Genomic DNA, 23,253 nt, shown 5'->3' on the forward strand with positions numbered 1-23,253 from the left:
TTAAAAATTCCAGAAATGTAGTTTCATAAAAACATACAATTCGGCACCATCAATTTTATAGCCATTGATTGATTGTATTCATCATCACTTAAAGAGACGCAACAAATGTTTAGTAACATGAGTTAATTGTGCAGAAATGATCTGGTTGATCACATTACATACAGTAACACAAAGTGAATTCCATTGATTTGGTTTTCAGACCGCTGGAAAACGACCAGCATTGGTTGAGGCTAATGAGCAAGAACAGTTTTCAAGGACTCTACATTTTTCACGTCAATGTGATTTGGTTGCAAACCGCAACTTAGCTGCTAAATCCTACACACTGTACCTTTAAGGCATAAAATGTGACACATTTCTCATTCAGATGTACCGAAATTCCAGTATTATTTTACTTCCCTTTATGTGGTCATGTACTGTAGACACTCGATGCTGATGCCCTCTCATTGTCTCTGGTGTGTGCGCAAAGACGGGATCATAAAGGAGTTCTGAGCGCACTAAACTCAGCCAGGGCGCAGAAGGCTGGCAGCAAGGCTCAGTCATAGAGGAGGCTGGCATTTACTGTCTCACACTCACAGTTTGGTATTACTAGGTTTTGGGGGCCCGTTTTATTTATGATGTAATGCAATCCCTACCCCACACCCTTAAAGGGATAGTTTGGATTATTTGAAGTGACATTGTATGACGGCAGGACTGGCAGGAGTATCAGCACATGATAGCAGCATAATGAATATTAAGCACTTTAAAGAAAAGCTCACCTCATAAAATCTTTTATTCTTTTAATCTTTTATTTCTTACGTAAATATCAGTCTACGGAACTTTGTGGAAAAGTTAATAATTTTAGCGCACGTCTACCTAGAGACAACCATGAGCTATTATTTTTGCGTCACCCTTTCCGTCCAACAACATCCGGTTGAAAGGTCACCCAAACTGACACACGACAAATGGAGCAGTAAAGCTACTGTGAGCGATTTACAGTGCTGCAAATCCATTTATTTTTGTTTTGACTATATGTTTACTTTAGTCAGTGAGGCTTACTGCTAAATTACCACATCTTCATTATCAGTCATCAGTGTCCAGGTTTTGGTTGCTTATTAAAAGGCAGGCGGGACAGGAGTGTAACCTCCCAAGCACCTTGGATAAAAGGATGAATGTGGCCCGACTGGTGATTTCAGTGAATTAGGACACAACACGTGAAAAGCCCCTGAAAGTGCTCGTTTTTGCCACCGACAGGCTCATATTTGTTATTATTTAAGCATTTGACAACATTCCAATGGAAGTCACATTCTGATATCTTGTATATATTGTATCTCTTCAGCCAAAAAGATGATGGAAATAAACAACTATATCATACCCATTCTGATATATTTCAACATGTTTTCCATAAATTGTGACTCTATATAGAAGTTCAATTCGAATAAATAGGCAAAGAATTGCTGAATCCGTGAGCCCAACGAGCACATACAAGAGCGTAACCGAGAGTGGCACTTCAAGCGGTCGCTGATGGATAACAATGACAATCATCAGGTCCAAAGTGTACAATGTAACCTCTATGGCCATTAGAGAAATAGTAACCTTTTGAAAATAAAAGATAGCATGCAGTTAAAATGTCATGTTCCCACAGTACGCCCTGCTGAGAGGCTCACACAGTATTCTCATTAAACTAAAGGTACTTTTTGCAGCATCACTGTGTGCTTCCATGACCAATTACTACATTTACTATGTTTTACAGCTAACTACACACACTCTGCTCACAAACATGCTGCAGACTGAATCCCATGCACTTATTAGTTGGATTCTCTCCAGATGTTGAATGCACCAACCTGATATTTCACAAAATACTGAATACAAAATTCTGATGACGTTTGAAACGTATTGGATACTGTTCCACAAAGCACTGTACAAAAGTATGTTTGGCCTTTTGTATTTGGTTGGTTAAACTGATAACTTTTGGTACATTTAAACTAGAGCAAAGATTGAATCAAACACTGAGCCGTGGGATACTCCAGAGGTTGATGCATAAATCCCAGAGAAGCACTAGCAGGCTTAAACCAGAAAACTGGGTAAAGATGAGAAAATAAGAACTTTTCCCTCCCACAGAAACTACTTCATTGTGTTTTTAATCAATACATTAACCCCACATAGCCCGTAGGAGATGGTGGTTATACGGTGAAAGTGTGAGCATGTGTTGTTACTGAAGCAGAGCAAGCGTTTGTTCACATTTCAGCCATGCTAAGGAGGCTCTACGGATGGCAATGATGGCCTGAGTTGGTCGCTCCACCACTATTTGAACAAGTATTGAATAGATTGCCATGAAATTCTAAACGGACATAGAAATCCATCGTCCCCAGAGGAAGAATTCTACTAACTATGCCGATCAATTGACTGTATTTTATGGCGCCACCGTGAGGTTGACAACGTTTTTCAGTGAAATGTCTTGACAATTAGAAGTACTGCATGAAATGCAGTGCATATATTTAGCTCAAAGCCGGCTGTGCCAAACTAGAGCCTTACAGAGCCACTATAGTCTGAGCTTCAGTTAATGGATGAATACATGTTTACATTACATTCAGTAAGAGCACACCATCACCTGATCAACACCTGTTCGCTATCGGATCGTAGTCGCAGCCCACGTTTTCAAAGACTGACTGAGGCCATGCAAGATGTATGAGGGTGTGTTGGTTTGTGGATGCACGTGTGTGTGTGTCCTCCTTATGTCATCAAAGGCTTTTGGTGAGCGCCGCAAGCCTCCACAATTGGCACACAGGGGCAGGAACTGGCTTCCACTCTAATTATGACTTCCCCACCTCAAAAGATGGTCAGGTGGTCCTTTCTCAAATCACGACGGAAAGAGGAGGAGGAAAGTGGCAGGATGGAAAGGGAAAGAGGAAGTAAGCCGAGTGCTGCCATTTGTGGAAATAAAAGGGAATTCCTGATATGGTGCCGGCCATGAATATTGAGCAGGCTTGGACTGGGAAGCTGCAAAAACTAGATATCAAACATAGCAAAAAACTTGGAATGCATCCCAAAAAATTGAACACGAACACACAATAAAAAGGACTCAACACGTTATAATAAAATAGCTATTAAGCTTTGAGCCATTAAACCACCAATACGCCCTTCCATCTCCTGTTGCTCGTCTCTTCACTGCTCGGTGGAGACGGTGGGGTTATGGCTGTTTCAAAGCTGGTCTGCAGTCTAAACGGTTGAGTGTATGAATTTCAAAGGCTAATTTCAGACCAAGTACAAAGGATCAGGCTCTCTAATGAGAATACTTTACACAGCGAGGAAATTATGGTGTGCATTAACTCCCAATGGCAAAAAAGGGAAGGGCTACCCTGCTTAGAAGTTGTTACCAAGCTAATACCACTGGATCAATCATCTGCTGGCTCAGAGGGAAATGAAACACATCTTTGCTTTGCTTATAACTGAGTTGGAGCAACAGTCAGGGGCAGAATGTTTGGCAGATGATCAATCGACAAAATGACAACAGAGTCTCCCTGCTTGGGCTCCATTCTCTGATAACATGGCTGTGAAGTCACAGGGTTGCATTTTTGATCTGCTCACTAGTCCTACATTTACATCATGCATGCTTACTTCTGTGATTATTACACATGAATTACAACTCAAAAGTAACTGATGCTGTATATCAATACCTCTTGCTCAAGTGCACTTTCAATAATGTTTGATGAAGCAGGCGTTAGCTAATGGCACTCATCCGATCAGGTCTTTGGATTCAAACTGGTATCCCTTCATTCTCCTCATTACTTCTTAAGATCGACACAAAGTGGAGGAAATATGATGATGAATTCTGAGAGTTCTACTGTGACTGACAGCTGGCGATTGTTGCTACAGAAACAGACATTTCACAAAAGCAACGACACAGATGCGAATGTCTACTATTTTCACCTTTATTGGGTAGGCAGCAACGACAAAACCATAGTCTTTGACACAATTTAAAAATAAAAAAATATATACTATGTAATTTAACACACACTGCCTCCTATTTAAAACATCAGCAGCCTAGTTGATTTAACACAAATGGATGTGCCATACCTTTGTCAGAATGTGTCTGATTTTTTTGGCTGTACAGCAGGTAAAAACAGATACACACACTTTACATACAGTATACTCATATACAGTATATTGTGTAAAGGTTTTCACATATCTTTATAAATAAATACATATTATCCTGCAATTAATAAAACTCTTTACTAAAAGCCTCGATCAACGCACTTGAAAGATGACTTGTTTGAACAAGTTGACAGTTTTGATTTTCTACCACTTCAGTTTGGTCAGCGTAATACAGACACATAAAAACAATTTATTTTTTAAATATTCATTCAGTGGCTCTTTTGATTTTTGAAACCTTGAACCAAGACACGCATTTCACATTACCCGCTACAAAAAGTCCACCAAAGAAATGAATATTTGTGCAACTTCTGACCAAATACTATAATCTCCGATTGAATGGTATATCCCGACTTTTCTATTATATGGTAACAACTCAGCTATTATAATTTAGGCCATTACAGAACTCTGCTTTCTCCTGCGTTATATTTAGCTGTGTTGTTGTTTGTCACCACATAATGAAGATAATACAGCACTAATTCGGATCCTATACATTTCTTCTACTACCCCAATGCACTATGCTCCAAAGGAGCACCAACAACACAAGCTATCAAAATAAAAATCATCGTAGGTCTAGCATTTGACACGGCTATGCTGTGGTTTCCTACTGCTATTCCTCATATATGCCAAGGCATATGGCTATAGAAAGGAATTCACAAGACTTGGACATCTGCATTCTCCTCTTATTTTACAGATGTGATGTAGACGTCAGATAGTAGAACATGTACCCACTTAAAGGCAAAAATCAGATTGACCGAGAGAAATGATTGACTTGACCTATTCTTGGTTCAAGTGGAAACACATCTGAAAGATTACAAAGTCATGGAAAACTAAATCCAACGACAACGTGACTTCAGATGTGTACACGGTCACAAGGTAAGTTAATGTAAATTTTTCCTTCTTTTATTTTATTTTTTAAAGTGCAGCAATGTCGATGTAACAGTAATTACTTATTTTTTCACTTTTCTTACAAAATACATCTTTAGGCACGTATACAGAACAATCTGCAATGTGTTAAAGCTGCATGAAGCAATATTTTTCATACCAACACTGACTCAAACTCCTGAAGATGTTAAAGGGTGTTGAATGCTGATGATCACCTTAAGAATCAACACCCCATACTGTAGCTTTACACCGCTGCTTTTACCTTACGAGTTTAGTTATCCTAGTTTTCTGAAACTAAACAAAAACAATGCCGGCACATAGAGTACAAACCATGGGCAGCCACTATCAGCATGAGTATTTCAAGTTGACTGTAGGCTACCCACCTCATGCACAACTGCAGAGAGACAAAGTAAATGAATGGCTGGTAAAGAAAGGAGAGTATGTAGTAACCCAAACCAGACATTTTTTTCTGTTAGTGGTATTGGTTTACCAAACCTTGGCTTATAAACAATATTGAACTTACATTCATCAGAATGGTCAGAAAGACTCTTGAATGGAATGATAAGGTAGCGCTGTTTTAGCTGAATGTCAAGTCGCGAATTTCTTGTCACTGTAAAATAAAGCTAAAGGCGCAGAGACTTTCTGCCCCTAGTGGTCAAAAATCACTTAATGCAGCTTTAAAATGAGGAATGACCTGTACAGGCTACTGCTAAGCAGCACAGAATGCATTTACAATATCAAGAGGCTGGGTTTGCTGTGCATGGACAAACATACACTACAAGCAAGGCCTAAACCACAGATGGCACTACTCTATGAGCAAAGAGGGAGAGCAGTAACTTATTGGCTATATTACGTGGCTGTATTCTTTTGAAAGAAATTATGCTTCGATCCCTGATCCAATGATCAAGGGAATGTACAAGGTTAATTGACTGGAGTGACTATACTACTGTTGAAAGTATGAGAATCATAACCAATGCCAGTTTGTGGGTTGTTTTAACGACACACATCATCTGCACATCTTTTATATCAAAAGCCCCAGCCGGGGGAACAGTCTTTAGATTTTACCAAGCTGGAATGGCAACAGTAAAAGAACATTATTATTATTAAATTTTTGCAGAATGGAGTAATTAGGGACTCCATTTCTAACACCTATATTCTATCCTCCCCAAAATAGCCATCTGTTGCTTGGGCTCAGACATCATGAAAACGGATACGGACAATTCCTCAAGCCCAGTTACCATAATCACAGTGTAAGCCAGTTAGGTCTGACCCTGTGAGAAGTGCACACTCATTTCTAAGGTCATTCACAAAAGCACTGAGAAGAATCTAAGACATGTAGGCCTGTAGTTTGAGGGCAGTGACTTTTTTTCAATCAGCAACAGATTTGGGACAGCTGAAAGAGAGTGGGGCAAACTAAAAGTAATTAGGATCGTCCGGCAAAACGTTCTACAAACCGCCACAAAATAAGCTACTGATAGCCTGAAACCTTTATCACAACTAAGCATGTAGTTTCAGATCAGTTCAGTTTCAACCTCACAGCGACCTCCAGACAGATCAGATCACATTAACCTGAGCCCTTGTCCACCGCTGCTGGGAAATAAAGCCCAATATCATCTGATCTGAAGAGAACCGTGTCACTGATGCAAAGCACTCAAAACTAGTCAATATATTCCGGTCTACACTGCAACTACTATAACTTTTCTTACCTTTAAATGACTCAGAGAAGTTTGTGAGTGGCTCAAAACAAACATCCAAGAGGTGCATCTAAAAATGAGATCTATGGCTCAGACACAGAGCTCTGTTTCTGAACTAAACCTAAAACGTGCCGTTTCATTTGTTTAATTCTGTTTGTTCACTATTCAATATACATGGACCTACATGTACAGGGGGAATGTAATATATATTTGTTGGTTAGAAATGGCTGTCATGAGCGCTCATGCATCAAACTGTTAGCAGAATACTCATAACAAAGCCATATCAGGAATGCCACACCAATGGTGGGAATGCTGGCCCTGATGGGCTATTTCATAAACACAAGGGGGGACCTTGGGAAAAATAACTATGCTGGGTAGTTATCTGCTGCGAGCATCAGTTCACTGCCTTCAATATAAAAGACCTCGGTGTCAAACAAACGCATCGTGTGTCTGAATTCTGGACATACGGTGCTTTTTAGTAGAACAAACCATAACCAACCATAATCAGCTATTTAAATTAGTAAACAATGAAAGCAGCATGTCATCTGTGGAAAATCGGATACAGGTCACACTACAGCAGTAGGCAAAGTGTTAAATGTGTTGACAATTAGACAGTCTACATTATAGATTAGTCACCATGTTGCATCAAGTGAAACCTCTTATTTTGGGGACTTTGACTTGATTTAAAAAGGTTTCAACACTCCTTTTACAAGTTTCCATATTTTAACAGTCCCTGGTCTAATGCTGTGATGTAGGGCTGTTCTTTGCAATCCAAATAGTGTTAAATTGGAGTTTTACTATTTAAGATTACTGTGCATTTCTACATTATGTCCTAAGTTTTGCAGAGGGTCTCAGCAAACAACTATATTCAAATTTGAACCAAGTGTCAGATCAGCGATAGGCCCGTCACCATCTTTGTTTTGCATCTCCTGTTCACCTGCACACATCATGTTTACAGACTCAACACAAAAGACTTCTGCAGAAACTGAGAGTGCACTTTCGTCCAGACAACAGTCAAGACCTTACGCCATCCGTTATTTATCGGCAGCTGCCGTCATTGTCACTGTGTGCGTTTATACAACTAAAAAGTGAATCATCCATTTACAACCTTGAAACAGGTTTATTAGCACAAGTAGGTGTATGTTATCTAGTCTATCGTAATGACAGAAAGTATGGAGACATCACATCGAGGGTTGATCCACTTACAAACTACAAACAAAATGTAACGGGCATGAAATAGTGTGGCCACATTTGATGTCTGAAAATATATTTGTGAATCTGTTGGAGTTTACAGTTTAGTCTTCTCACCGTCAGACCTGGTTGACATACAGTGAGATGTAAAGGCTGAGGAAGCCATGGGGAGACTTCTTTCTATTTGATCCACAGCCAAGTCACATACCACAGAATAAAAGCCATCAGAGAGTGACTATCTCATTGAATCTCTCCGTTTAGACACAGCACCCATCTCCTTGAAAAGCTTGTAATGCAATAAACCATGGTTTATTGTGACCAAGGCAATGTCACTGGTGTCAGCCGACACAACAGAACCCATTTTCTGTTCGGTTAAGCCCACCCAATGTTACTGAAAGTTAACTAGCTGCTAAGCTTGTTAAGCTTTTTTGTTCCCCATTTGTAGATTCCAGCAGTATCCTCGTCCTGTAAAAGTCATCCCATCAGATGGAGCACGAGTTTGCCCTCTTCCTAGGTTTAGGCTCCCCAAAGTCCCTGTCATCGGCTGCGCAGTGGCTGAAGGAGCAAATCGTCTGCGAGAGCCTACGCATGCCCAGGCGGAACACACTATTATACAGGCTGTAGATGACACAGTTGCAAAAGCTGTTGCTAATGGCCAGCCAGGTGGTGATGAAGGAGAGGGCAGGGCTATCCAGCACATGGGAGCTCTCTAGCATGAAGTAGATTATGTAGGGCAGCCAAAGCATATAGAAAACACTGGTGATGCGGAACAGCACCATCGCATAGCGCCGATCTGGTCCGTGTCCTCCTTGATGCCCACTGCCACCCCCCTCACCAGCCTCCATCTCCTGGCTGGGGAAACGTGCCCGCCGTTCACTGATCTCCCTGTTGTGCTGCTGGCAGATGCGAAAGATATGGTAGTAGGTAAAACAAACCACAAGTGCAGCTGGCGCATAGAGCAAACACACCACAAAGCCCGTAAAGAGGGCAGAGGTGGGCCAAGAGTGTGCGCACCACTCAAAAATGTCCCCATGATAGCCTGGCTTACCCCACCCAAAGAAGGAAGGCATGAAAACCAGGCTAGAGTAGATCCAAATCAGAGTGATACAGCCTCGTAGTCTGCATGGCGTCACCAGCTGGTTGTAAGACAGGGGTTTAGTTATGGCCAGGTAGCGATCCACACTGATACAAGCCAAGCAGGCCATTGAAACACTCTTCAGAACAGAGATGACGTAGCTGAAAACCTGGCACGTGATGGGCTCTTGAACACCTGCTGGGTAGTGGAGCAGAGACAGGGTGGGCACTAAGCAGCTAAGACCCACCAGTAGGTCGGCATAGGCCATGGTCTGGATGAAGTAGCTGGTGGTGTAGTGGTGTAGTAGAGGGGCACAGTGGAACACGAAGATCACCGTCAGGTTTCCTGCAATAATAAGCACTGTCAGAAGTACAATGACTGCAGTCTCCAGGACGCAGGCCTCTAGGCCTTCGTTCAGCCCCCAGCCCAAGGGACACGAGTGGTTGGCGGCCCTGTAAGGAACGAAGTCTCCATGACTGCTGTTGGCAGTGAGCAGCGGGTCCGTTGTCAGTTCAGACTGGTTCATTGTTCTGGGTGCTGTCCAGGTGGGTCAGGTCTGTGGTGTGTCACCCATACGGCAGCTGGACTGTAACTGGAGAACTGCCTGCCCCCCCCACCGACCCCATCTACACCGAGTGTCTGCAGCCTTCTTCAGTTTACCGAGCTCAATACGCTCTCTAACACACTCACTCTCTCTTTCACCTGACTCTCACATAGCTGGGTCTCAATCAAATGAACACTGACTGGATGAAAATCAATACAGCCTCTGGGAGGGTAGGACAACTCGTTTAGCTCTCCTTTCCCAATCACTCATGGTTAGTGAAAGTAGTGGGTGGGTTACAGTCAGAAATAGTGAAAAAAGCTCTATTGCTTCAGTAAACCAGCGTAGCATTGGTGCTGTGGCCAGCATCTATTCCAAAGGTGAACACCCCTGCTGCTTTGCCTGCCAGTCTGTGGCCTCATCTCCTGATGCTAATGAGGGATGCCACCGGGAGGCTGAGGGCATAAGTTGTCTAAACAAGGGCAGAGAGCACGGCAGATTAGAGGGAGGACACCATACGAAGAGGTTAAAGCATGAAGCGAAGCTCAATGCTCTCCACTCTTGGCAGATCAAATAGGTAAGCAGCACATGGCTCCTATTTCACTCCGAGATCAGATTAAATTGACTGAGGGCAGTTACCTTTCAATACATAGCTTTTTAGCAGCCATTGCAAAGGGGAAAACTTCTCCAGAGTCTCTCTTGGTGTATACCAAAGTCTGGAAAAAACAAATATGACATCCTTCTCTGCGAATAGACCCTTCAATTCGATCCAAAGTTTCACTGTGCCATGGGTGACAGTGTGTTTACAATGTAACAGAAGGCTTCCCTTATTTTGGTGGTCCTCCGGTCAGTGTCTGAGCCCATGCATGCCCAGCTATTGTCTGAATCAAAACACAGACACAGGCTAGAACAACATGGGGATCTCCGCAGGAGATAATGTCACAGCTCTCTCGGCACACACGGCGCTGGGGGGGAAAATGTGTTTACGAGGCATCCCTATGCAGAATGAGGTAGAAACCAATCGCCGCAATATGTCTGGATGAGTTTAGCTATTAATGTGATTTAAAGTTTGAGTCCAAAATCTGCAGACTTGCCTCTCAGTGTTCTGGACTGCAAGTAGCAAAAGACAAACAAATGTAAAAGTCCAGTAGCTGATGAAAGTGCTGGATGTAAGACTCCCATGCAGGCATGTGGAAGGACTCTCCTGGAGCAATGAGAGGCCAGCTGAATAGCTCAGCGCTCCTCTCGTTTAGACTCCTCAGCAATCCTGTGGCCGACACTTGCAGAGAGGGGTGTGGGGATCAATCAGCAATCCACCGATTCATCCCAGAAACATGTTACTTGCATTTTTGTTGTGATTTTCTGAAGCATTGGCACGGGAGGCTTAGCACCTTCTCCTCAAGTGATTAATGCAACCATAGACGTTCTAACTTGCTTTAGTCCTTTGAAGTATGCGCTCTGTTTAGTTGTAGAGGTCCTATAACTCCTTTTCTCAGTAAGTCTGTTGCCCTGAACAAAATACCGGCAGCCCAACAAAAAGGGAATCCACTCTAGCAGCATATAAAAAAGACCAAGTCCCAGTCGGAGTCCCAGTTCCAAGCACTGTCCTCTGCAAACGTCCCCCTGATTCTGTTAAAGCACACAACCCGTGTTTTTTGAATAAAGAAGTCCTTAGATCCTGGAATGCAGATAGAGATGAGTGTAATGCATCTGTCAAAAGCAGCAAGTAAAAAGCAAGAAGAAAAAAAAAGGATGACTGAGCTGATGGAAATGAGTTAAATCTGCAGCGAGGGAAGCGAAGGGACGAAGAGTCCCTCAGCCCTGGTGCAGTGAGCAGGAGAGATGCTGTGACTGGCTTACACTTCCCACCCTCCCTCTCCACACAATCTCTCTAGCTTGCACTCAACCTCTCTCTCTCTCTCTCTCTTTCCATACACACTCACTCACACACACAAACACACACACACAAACCCTCCCTTTCCCTCAGCTTCTCGCTCATTGCCCCGCCTCCTCCCATCCCAGCTGCACCTGAGGCTCCCAGCCACATTATTCCGTCTCTCACTCTGACTTTCTCCCAGGGGTAAATTTGAATACATTCCCTATTTACATATTACTTATCTTTTACAGTCTGTATTTTATTAACCATGGTCCCCCAAGCTCCCTCCTTTTCTTTCCTTCTCTGTTTAAGACCCACTAAAATCTACCTTCTCCATATATCTACCTAGCCCAAGTATGTTTAAAAGAAGAAAAAAAACTGTTCTATTTAATTCATATACGGAAAAAAACATTGAACAAATGTATATCATAGCAAAAAGTAGTAAATATACATGTCATTATGCTGCCTCTGCTTTGGGGGAAGAAGGGCAGACGATGCCCGTTAGTGTCAGTGATCATCAGCCTCAGCTCGCCACTTTCTTAAATACATTAGAATATAATGTTCATGAATACATGACACTCAACCTCCATAACTCCATGAAACATCTTGGACAAGCTACTTCTACAGTGAGTCCCCTCCGTGATCCAGCCAGGCTCTTCTGGATACTTTATTTATTCTTCATATAACCAACAGCTTAGCACGGTTATGCCTCTTAGTTACAGTTGCCTGGCATTTCAGCCAGTTGGGAGCATCCTATGGCGGCAGATGATGAAGATCAAGTGACAGCAAATTAAGCAGAAGGGCGGATGGAGAGAACCGGTCAAGCATCGTGGCTGGGTAGCAGAATCTTGCGAACAGAAAATTTGCAACTTTGCTTACATTATTATTGTAGTTTTTTTAACTATGAGAGCCATTACAAGCGACGAGGCGTGGATGGCTGCTAGTTGGATGGAAAATAGCCACTTTGGAAAACAACACAGCACCTGGCTTCTTCCAGCAAGAGTATTTGATTATTTGGCGCAAACAGGACAAGAATGAAATCCTTCATGGAAAAATATACAGACATCCTGTTAACCTGCAATGTATACTAATACTGTGAACTGCAGATGGACAAAGGAACACATGGTGCTGTTCACCTGTGTCTAGTTTGTCATTGCACACAAAACTATTTATTATACATGCATGTAAACTAAATCTGAAAAAAGTTTCAGAAATATGTTTTTGATGCGCAAACACATATTTCTTGTTTTGCATAAATGAAAAAAAATGTTTTACTGCATTTGTGTGCATTTTTGTCAACAGTGCACCCCGTTCTCAGGTAGTGTTACTAATTGACACTAGCTATGCTAACTTACTTACGTTCACTTAATGTTTAATGTTTGTTTATGGGGTTTTTTTGCCAGATGATGGTCTTTCCTCCAACATCAACCTTCAATCCAGTTGCTGTATAGCTTTGTTTGGATTATTTTGGTGATCCTCACACGCTTGTCTGCCAGGTTCAAAAGAGAGACTATTCAACTTCAGTGAAGTGTAATATGCCTTTAAGGTTTGAATCAGTGCGTTTCATACAATGTGATTGTGAACTGGAGTGCGAGACAGTCTGCCATGCAGAAGGATGGCTCTTTAATTGTCATGGAGAGCAGATATTCTTCAGCATCTGTGTTGATGTTAATTTGGTCATTCAAGAGAAACCGTGTGATGGAAAATGGAGAGAGGGGTCAGAAAGGAAGGAAAGCTAAAAATAAAGACTGAAAAGTACATTTAGACAGTTCTGCTGTCATTGTGGAAGGAGCCAATCAATGGAGATCACGCCGCACAGTGCTCTTTACCTTTGGAGGTGGACACTGACGGAAAACATGACCAGTTAACCGTTAATAATTCATTCTGCTCCAAAACAAAGCCAGCGGGGCCACTTGGAAACAAAGGTGGAGGCTGATTCACCTTTCACTGCTTCCCATCCAACCCTCCTCCAGCCGGGGGCTCCTGCTGAATCCAGTCTCAACAGCTATGTGTTGGCATAAGCAGGGAGTTTACATCAACGCGACCCACGGTAACTTCCTCTACGTACACTGTCAAATGTAATTGATGACCTTACTTTAAAAAAAAAAAAAAAAAAGTGACCGTAACTCATTGCTGCTTAATTAGTTGACTATACTGAAAGAAACGTGGTAAAGAACACTTTCTGGTGAGTAAAGTTGTGGAACTCATCAGCTCAAGTAACCTTTAATATAAAAAAAATCAGTGAGGTGGACCATCCGTAAAGTCCGGAGAAAGACGAGACCGAACCCGGCCGCATTCGACGACTACACATGCGCAGTTCAACACTTCACCTGACTGAAGACGGTCTTTGCTCGAGGTGTAATGGCGGATGCCCGAAGCGACAAAGAGAGTCCTACTTTGTCAAGTTATTTGAAGGTAAGTTTCAGCTACATAATGAAATAAAATGTCACTGGCTATCTATTTAGCAAACCTAGTCGGCCCTTTACCGTATTATCTATCTGTTAATTAGGGGTTGGAGGTTAACTTTATGTCTTCGATTTTGAAAGCTAGCGAACGTTAAAGCTAACGCTAGCCCGTGCCAAACCCCGCTACAAATAAGTGTACTTTTAACAACGACTTGGCAGACGGAGCGTACTTTTTAGCGGGTGCAATGGCAACTGTGTCGATATTTCAGGGCCACTCTTGAATTCGGCAAACATGTCTTTTCTTTTTTTTGAGTCCGTGGCTCCTACAACCGTCTACGGCGCAGTCAAATGGGACCGTCAGAGAAGCGACCTTATCGGGAAACGAGTCAAAATGTTACATCTGTTTATCCGTTTACCAATTTAGAAGTAACGTACAGTACACTTGACATATAACGGCACGTTTCATTTATTACTCTTGATGTTACCGAAGCATTTTTTTTAAAGGCAGACAGGATGGTGGCGGTTATATTAATAACAGTGGCTGTCTGAATCGCGCACATTGAAATACACCGCATTCGATAGATAGATAGATACTTTATTCATCCCCAGGGGGAAATTTGTATGTTACAGCAGCAAGACACACCAAAAAGCAAAGTAACAGAGTAACCAAAATATTAAGTATTAAAAAAGGCACAATATATACAATAGAATAACAGAGTATGACAAATGAAATATCAGAATATAGACTATACAAGATAAAACAAAAATGCACAGTATATACAATGAAATAGAATAGTGTTAAATTATCTGCCTAGGTGAAAAACAGTAATGCAAAAATTCAAAATAAACCCCAGCAAACAACAGTGTAGCGGTGTGTAGTTATGTGGAGGATGATCTGGCCAGAGGTGTTTCATTGTAAAGTCTTATTGCAGAGGGCAGGAATGTTCTCCTGTATCTTTCCTTGTGACAGCGGAGCTGGTACGGGACCATTACGGGAGTCTCACAACGTTACTGTCAGTGAATGAAGATGAAATGTAGTGTTCGGTTAAGCTGAACGAGGAATAATTCTACAACAACCGTATGATGGTGGGCCTCTCGGGCACAGAGTGACACTGTGTCCCAACAGCAAGCGTTACGTTACGGTTTTCAACGTTAAAATAACGTCTTATATTGTGATATTTACTGGAAAGTATGTACAATATAACCAATAGCAAGTTGGAAACTTTCAGCTTCCCAGACATCCACTTGTGGTTGGGTAATTCAGTCATTACAAACAAACACAAACTTATGAATAATAGAGAAAAAAAAACATTCAATATATATCATGGCTAGCAAGGACAAGTATTTGTGATTTAAGTTTTAAAATCTTGAAATCTTCTGTTAAACTGATGGCTAGTTAGCCATAAACATGCAACTTGACTGAGTTATTTGCAGTTTGACTTTGTTGTTTCTTTTGTAGGCTTTGCTGAAACCTGGCAATGAGTTGGAAGTGTAAGTACTGCTTGTTTTCTTCTGAAACTATTCAAACACTACCGCTTAAAACATGGAAGCTACGCCAGATTGACTCCAATTCCATGCCTCCACACAGATTGTTTTCCTGAGGGTGAAGATGAGACCAGTATGGAGTCCAAACGACTGGAACTTGTAGAGGAGATGAAGAAACGTTGTCCAACTGCTGCTCTGCTATCCAAGAATATGGACTCAACGTTTGCCTTGAGAAGAAAAGAGTTGGTGACCTTGGAGCCTCCAGTGAAAGAGTTGAAAGGTGGCCAGCACTCTTTACAGAGGGTCAGGTAAATCAAAATGTTTCAAGTTCAAGTTTTTAGTTGTAATATATTCATTGTATCTTTTATGTCACCGAATTAGCTTTACTGTCATACTATTTTTCAGTTGTCTGAATTGACAATTTATAGTTAACATAATTCATAATGTTGAGTTAACTGTACTACAGTTCACTGCAATGACATGAGTTGCCTTTACTCAGTTACTTTAAGCTTTACCAACTTAAAATGAATGAGCTACTTTACTTAGAAATTTTAAGGCAATCGGTTTCCTGACTTTTTTTAAGTAAGGTCAACTTATTACATTTTACAGTGTAGGACGTAGGCGGTCGAAGGACGTTTTACCAGAATGTGGTAAGAAATTCAGTGAGTAAAGTTTATAGATGCAGCATTTTTACAGAGCAATCATCACATAGTGCTCAATTAATAAAATAACCAACTTCACACATCATGACACAAAAAGTCAATCCAAGGCCACTAGAATGACGGTTTCATATTTAAAAAAATCCAGAAAGGTTATTACAAAACCCGGTGGATATGTAAACGCTGATAGTAGTCAGTAATGTAAGACCAGGTCAGTGTCTGTACAAGACCTGCACAGGTTCTTGGATTGAAACTTACAAAAAAGCAGATAAAAAAGAAAAGACAATAACAGATGACTGTTATATTATAACATGAGTAATTGTTCAATGATCTAAGTGACCAGCGGATGTATACAGTCACACCAATACACATTTTTATGGAAACACTTGTGGGACATTTGCCAAATTGTGTCTGAAGTCTCTCCAGTATTTACTATAGTATAGACTCCAGGTCTAAATTCCTTTAAGGCAAACTTAAAAACACCGGGCCAAAGCTGGTCCTGGTGGAAGAAGCTTGTAAACTCACTACTTTGCCTTGGTGTGATCAGACTAAAATGATGAGTACAAATGCACAAATATTCTTCAAATCTTGGTAGGGAGACGCAGACTTGCAGTGCTTTCCACTACTTCTTCTTGTGTTTTGTTCACATCAGTCAATCTGTGTTTTTGCAAGACCGCCACCTTTGGGTACTTTTGGTCAGTATTACCGTATTCCTGACACAAGGTGGGGTGCTGAAGATATAGATATTGTCTACGCGGCTGAGGCCTAATGTACTATGATCAATTACACAAAGTCATGTCATTCTAGTGCGTTATGCCTCTTTTGCTCTCCACAGACTGCTTTCCTGGATTCAACCAAAGCCTGCTCGAATGTGACGAGTCACTACTTTGACTACAAACGGAAACCAGAACGCTTCCGATGCCAAAATCTTGACGTGTTGACTTCTAAAAGTGAATGCAGAATCGGTTTATAGAGATGGAAATGTAGCTGCTTTGTTTATTCACAAATTGTTTGTGAAGTTGGTTGTCAACGAATTCCAGGTCATTTAATTGCCTGAAGGGTATAATCTAAATCTAGTGGCTTCTGCAGCTCGGATCACTGACTCTTGTCTCAGAGTGGATTTTAGTTCCCATGTTGAGAGCACCGAAGAAGACGACGAATCCCAAGCACCGACAACATTAGTAGTTACTGGCTTACAGAATGCCTTACCTATCATTAAAAAAATAAAAATAAATCTGCAATCATGAATCGGAAATTTGGATGCCATAGATTGAGAGGATTTGCCAAAAATGAAATCCTGGTTTCCATTCAGATACTGTGACAAAATGAAGCACTCAATCTAGTGAAAGTCCCACTGTTGTTAGAAAATGAAGAAGCTGGAATCAGTGAATTTTGTTGTTTTAATTATTTAAACAGATCATTCGATGATCGAAATAGTTGGCAATTAATTTAATAGTACTAATCTATTCATCGATTAATTATTGCAGCTCTGATCCTGGAGTATGACGCATCACATAGCATGGAAAACACAAGAACTGTGCATACTTTACTGAAATGTACTTTTGTTTTATTTTCAATTCACATCTCTTGTAGACAGACGAAATTAAAAGTAAGTTGTGTAAGGCAGCTATAAAGCTGTAAAATAAATGAAAAAGTTATGATTATTGTTTTAGAAAGTAATGTTATGAATCCAAGTTCTATTACTGTTCAATATAACTGAGAACATGGAGCAGACAGTGGTGAGGGAAACATCTCAAGTACAAAGATATGAGCTACCTCATAGCATGTGCAAAACAAAGTAACTATTATCATACGACGCCAATTTATGTGGAACACACTTAATATCTGCAGCTATATCGCATATTAACCTCCAGAACAAAGTCACCATGTCTACTGCGTACACCGGGATTGCTGCAGTTAATGCTAAAGAGAAGCTAAAGGTCAAAGACAGACATGCTGCCTCCAGAAATCACCATCTATCATCTTCATCTAATCTCACACCACATGGCAGTGCAGACCTGTCTGACCGCTCAGGTTAAGATACTTCTATTGATTATTCTGGAGCAGCTATTGTCCCTGCACCATGTAGGCCAGGATGTAACGTGCATCTCTTAGTTAAAAGGCTGAATGTAAACAATAAGTCTATGTGCCTGCATTGATACGTTTTAAACAAATGCCATTGTTTAAAATGTAGGCGATGGCTGAATTTTGCCTTTGCGTTGTTAGCACCGCTAACCCACAGGCAATCCTTTTGTCATAGTGACCTGTTGTCCTGTATTTTGTATGTTGCTCCGGGGTATGCAGTACTATGTTATTGATTATGCAATAAGTCTCTTCTTTAAGCTTTTTCCTGCTTGAACTGGAAAACAAATCCCACTACTTCTATATCCTTTGTGGACAAATCATATCTGAAATGTAGTAATGACACAAGTGAATGTGACTGCGCTGCGAAGAGGAGGATGAAGCAGAGGACTACTTTAGCTGTGAGGCTACAGTCAGTATGAGGACTGAGACAGAGAAGTGTTGTGACCAGAGGAGACACTGCAGGCTGGATCTCCTTAATCTGAGCTGCCAGATCAGTGTCAGCATGGCTAGAAGGCTACGCTAACACAAACACAGTGGATACACTCACTACACTATATGGCCCTACAGTTACAACAAACACCTTTATTCTATTTGTAAATCACACCTTTGGTATTGCATGGTCATTTCCATCTAAACAAGAAATTCTACGAAAAGCTTACAGGCGTGCCATAAATACTCAAAATCCATCATAAACCTCGTCTTATAATCAATTTTCAATGGATAGTATGTTGAAATAAACTGGGTTCCTGCTATGCATATGTGAATGGGAGCTGGAGGGCTGCATTATAGAGACGCACATACAGAGCCGGGATGAGAGAGGTGCTGTGAATAGACCTATATTGTAAGGAGGAGAGAATGGAAGCTTGGCTGTGTTGTGGCCATGCAATACAGAATGTTCCCTACAGATACTATGAAGCAGGATGGGCCAGTGGGGAGTGTGAGTGTGTGTGTGTGTGTGTCTTTGATTGACAAGACTTTCCTCAAGGGGATTTCTTTTGTTTTTTCATCCACGAATGGTGGAAGACGTCAAACTAGCGGCAGGGCAAACAACTAAGCCAGAGGAATTATGTTTATGTAGTGCATGATGGGTGTCTGTGCATGCATGAATACTGTATTTTCAGCAAGGGGTGAAAACCTTGCATCTCTAAAATGTCAATGTTTGAAGACCTAAGCAAAAACAACTTAGATCACACTGCGTGTTTTTTCGACTACACTTGTGGATTCCTGACATCCGTAAGGTCTATAAGAGGTGCAAGCATCAACGCCACCAAAGTTGGAGTTTCTTCCTTCAATAGCAATATTCATGTCAATGTATATACATCACATGTGTGCCTCCAGCATACATCAAAAGAACAAAAGGTAATCCCAATAATGTATCAGAAAAGAAGCAATATCATTATTTTCCTCTCATTTTATGAACAAACTAGATGCCTCCAACTACGGCTGTCGCGGAGGCATAAAAACCTGATTTTGTGTGCCGTCATTAGTGAGACAATGTGATACGCAACCTCAAACAGCTCTCCAGCTCAGTAGAGCTGCCTGGTTTTTATTAAACATTTTAATTGTTACCGGCACGTGTTCACATACTGTCCAATAGTGACGGCAGTGGTTGAAGGAAGATAAAGTGTGTATTCGGAGCTGGCCACCTACACAGCTTCCAATTATCCAAATATCAAGCACCTAATGGACTACGGCAGAGGTTAAAAGACAAAGATGAAAGGAGACACAGAATTGTCATGGAAACAACTTCAAGTCCATAGACCCTGGCAGTTACCATGGCAGCCTATCGTGTGTACATTGTACTCCATGTGTCTGTATGTGGGTTATCGGGCGTGGGTGGAGTATTATTCCAGCCTGGTTGCATGGCTGATGCTACCTTTGATTGCACACCGACGTTAAATGTCATCGCTAAGCTGGCGCCTGGCCTCTATGATTCAACATCAAAATGCAAAGCACCTCACAGCCCCGGACTAATTTGCTCTTCGATTTCATTCATACATGCTGTGTGAAGAATTAAACAGAGCTGGTTCCAGTCACGGGTGGGAATTCCAGCAAAGTTCAGGAAGGAAATGGAAAATGATAGATACATAAAATCTTTACAGCTAAAATAAGTTAACCTTTTAAATTTTTTGTTACCAAAGACCTATCCCTGTCGTTCAAAATAGCATTTCTCTATCAAAAGTAATACTACCGCGGTCAAATCGTGTCCGAATAAGATGAAGGACGGGGGCTGGGGACTTTGCACAGACACAACACCCAAACTAAAGGCCGTGAAGGTCGGTATCTATAAACTCTTCTGAAACTGATCCATAATTAATATCAAGGATTTATGTAGAAACATGCTTTTGAACTCCATTCATCAATACCTGAAAGCGACATTTAACCAAGTGCATCTCCATCTAAATGACCACAAACGTATCCATTCAATGGTGCTTTAGAAGAATTTGGATCTGTATTTATACAATATATATACAAAAGCCAGTGCTTTTTACAAAATAACAAATTATCTTATCCCACTCACTTGGTACCCTTATATTTAGAGAGGCAGAAAGGAGCGGGAGATTGTACAAAAAGCAACGAACAGAAACGTTAGAAAGAAGACAAATCAATCCCCTTGGAGAAACAATCTCCTTGTAAGACCTTGAGTTTCCTCCAGTAGGAGGCTCCGATGACGACCATCGAACCTGTGGAGAAACGCCGACCTCGGTTAACACACCGGCTGTGCCGTGAGTGAGATTGGTGTTTGGAAAGGCAGGCCTGGAAATAGCTGGCTGAGCTTTTTTAAGCCGTTGGTTTAAGTTGAAGCGAGGCAGCACACCTTGGGCTTGTCCGGCTCCAGGGAGAGGAAAAGGTTGTTTAAATGTCACTAGCGACCCCCCCAAACAACCCGGACACAGTGCTGCGCCAGCCGAGAAAAAAAAGTTATTTGTGAATGTCTCCGATGCCTTAAGGCCATAGTGTGTGTGTGTGTGTGTGTGTGAGACGGAGTGTGTATGTGTGACTCGATGTGTGATGACTGTAAATGAGAGCAGTACAACACTGAACATGACACTTGCCATCTATGATATCAAGCTAGCCAGCCACAGGCCACACGCTGCTAAATGCTCAGTGAGTTAGTCGAACCCAGTGGCTCTCACCTTGGGAACGACCTCCTCAAGAGGCGACGAGGTCAATTTGGAGGCTCACAACGGGATTCAGGAGTCGTTTTTGACCTCTCAGTCTCCACAGATACGGAATTAAATAAACTAATTTACTATCAACATGTAAAACAAACCCTCCAAATGTGTATCTGTCCAGGCCTCAATTTTCTCAAGCTAACTGTCCTCCCAATTTGTTGAACACCAAATGATGTCACATGGGGTGATCTGAATCACATACATATAGGAATTGTATTAAAAATGCAAAAGCATGCCATATATGTTGTTTGTCTATTTTCTAAGAGCTTGCTAAATTATATTAGAGAAAAAGTTCATAAGATTCATCCCTAACAATGAAATATCGAAGGCTGAAGGACATTTCATTCTGGGCGTCTGATACCGTAGCTTCCTTGAGATAAACCCCTGACTTTTTAAGACTTTTACAATGAGAGAGGGAGCAGCTGCAAGAAAAAGTAGTTTTATTCAAATAATGACAAACAAATAAACACACGTTCAGACTGTTTTTCACCTTGTTGGGTACAGAATGTGCACGCAGTAGCAAATTTTTCATTGGAAAAAGAAGAGAGATCCGTTTTGGTGATTTAGGTTCAGGACTAAAAACCAGACGTGGTTTAACACCCATCGGCTGGGAGTCACTTACGCAACACCTGAACAGCGCTGATTTACAATAGCGATACCCCTTCCATAAGGACGCCGGTCCAATAAGTTAAAATTCAATCAGCATTAACGTCGTCACAGAGCCCGGACATCACACATTAATAAGCTCCACATCGCCCGCTATCATTTGCCTCTCTTCCCTCCCTCCTCCATCTTCCCTCAGTTCCATTCATTTGGTGCAGCTATTAATAGCCCGGCCACCCGCCTATCAATACCATCACTACTCCAGCAAGACAGAGGCTGTGGGCATGGCCCCAGCAAACAGAATGAGAATAAATGCGCTGAACTACAGAAGCTTGGTCTTATGTAAGGAAAGATGGGGGGGGGGGGGGGCGGGGCAGAAGGACAGAGGGAGCCAGGCTGAGAAATGTGACATGACGAGCAAAAGAAAAACGGTTCCAATTTAACAGATAAAGACGGTGACAGGAAGTGAAAGACAAAGAGAGAAACTTACTCAGTAGCTGAAAAACAACTTCTGAGGTATGTAAGTCAGGACAGATAGAAATCTGCCAGCGCTCCAAGACGTTTACACACATTTCTTTTCTCCAATTCTCCCCCAGTGAATACAACCTCATATTTATGGGTCCACATTCTTCCCTCTCCCCATTTGCCTCCTTTCCATCTACCCTGTCTCTTTCTCTATACTTGTTGATCGAGGCAGGTAGTTTCAAAGAAAAAAAGGCTATTGCATTATCCATAAAAGCACAGATCTCTGTCTGCTTGCGTGTTTATATCACCTCCTCCTTCTGCTGCTGTGTTGCCCGGTGGGGCTTTGTCACACTACCTACAGGTTCACAAACGTCTCGCTAGAAATCCAAAGAGAGGGTCACAGGCCTGGTTTGCACAACTGCTTGATCACATTTGGAAAAATTTGTTTTACTTGGATTGATAACCGTAGAAAACTAGTATAGCAATGCCAGCTTTAGTTGAATCAATAGATCAAGCAAAGTAATATTTACTGGATTACACAATGATTGATTGTTATCTTGTTACCCTTGTGTAACCAAGATACCTCCAAAAGGCAAAAATGCTTTGTCTCATGCAGTGCAACTTGTAATTAACAGCAAACTAATACTTCTAGTTGAACGTGACGTAATTATTTTTTTGACAATGCCTAAAAACAAAAGGTCATAACTGTTTGCTACCCAGTTAGAAGATAACATAGACGTCAATGTAAACTATCTTTCCATCTGTGCTCTTGCCATTGAAGCGTCTACCTTTAACCTTAACAATGGCCTCCCAGCTACTGGTTAACAAAAAATGAAAAAGATTTGTAAATTGCCTATAGGTTCATGGCATGTAGCATTTATAATGCAGGATGACAGTTGCAAAAACAATCCGATTATTATCGTATTTATCGTATTTCTTTGTTTGTTTAGAGTAAACACAAACTGGAGCAGAACTTAAAGGGTAG

General features: G+C 41.5%; 2 protein-coding genes across 4 annotated transcripts in view; both read right to left on the reverse strand.

Moving 5' to 3' along the window:
* The window catches only part of rabgap1l (RAB GTPase activating protein 1-like), a 118,329-nt gene that overhangs the window by 50,710 nt on the left and 44,366 nt on the right, over positions 1-23,253 (reverse strand). The window lies entirely within an intron of this gene.
* On the reverse strand, positions 8,381-9,547 carry gpr52 (G protein-coupled receptor 52; the record flags this gene model as incomplete). Its single annotated transcript, XM_079266956.1, is given in 2 exon segments — positions 8,381-9,523; positions 9,527-9,547. Coding segments are annotated over 2 exon segments (1,164 nt in total).

The sequence above is a fragment of the Melanostigma gelatinosum genome, assembly GCF_949748355.1.
Source record: "Melanostigma gelatinosum genome assembly, chromosome: 4".
NCBI lineage: Eukaryota > Metazoa > Chordata > Actinopteri > Perciformes > Zoarcidae > Melanostigma > Melanostigma gelatinosum.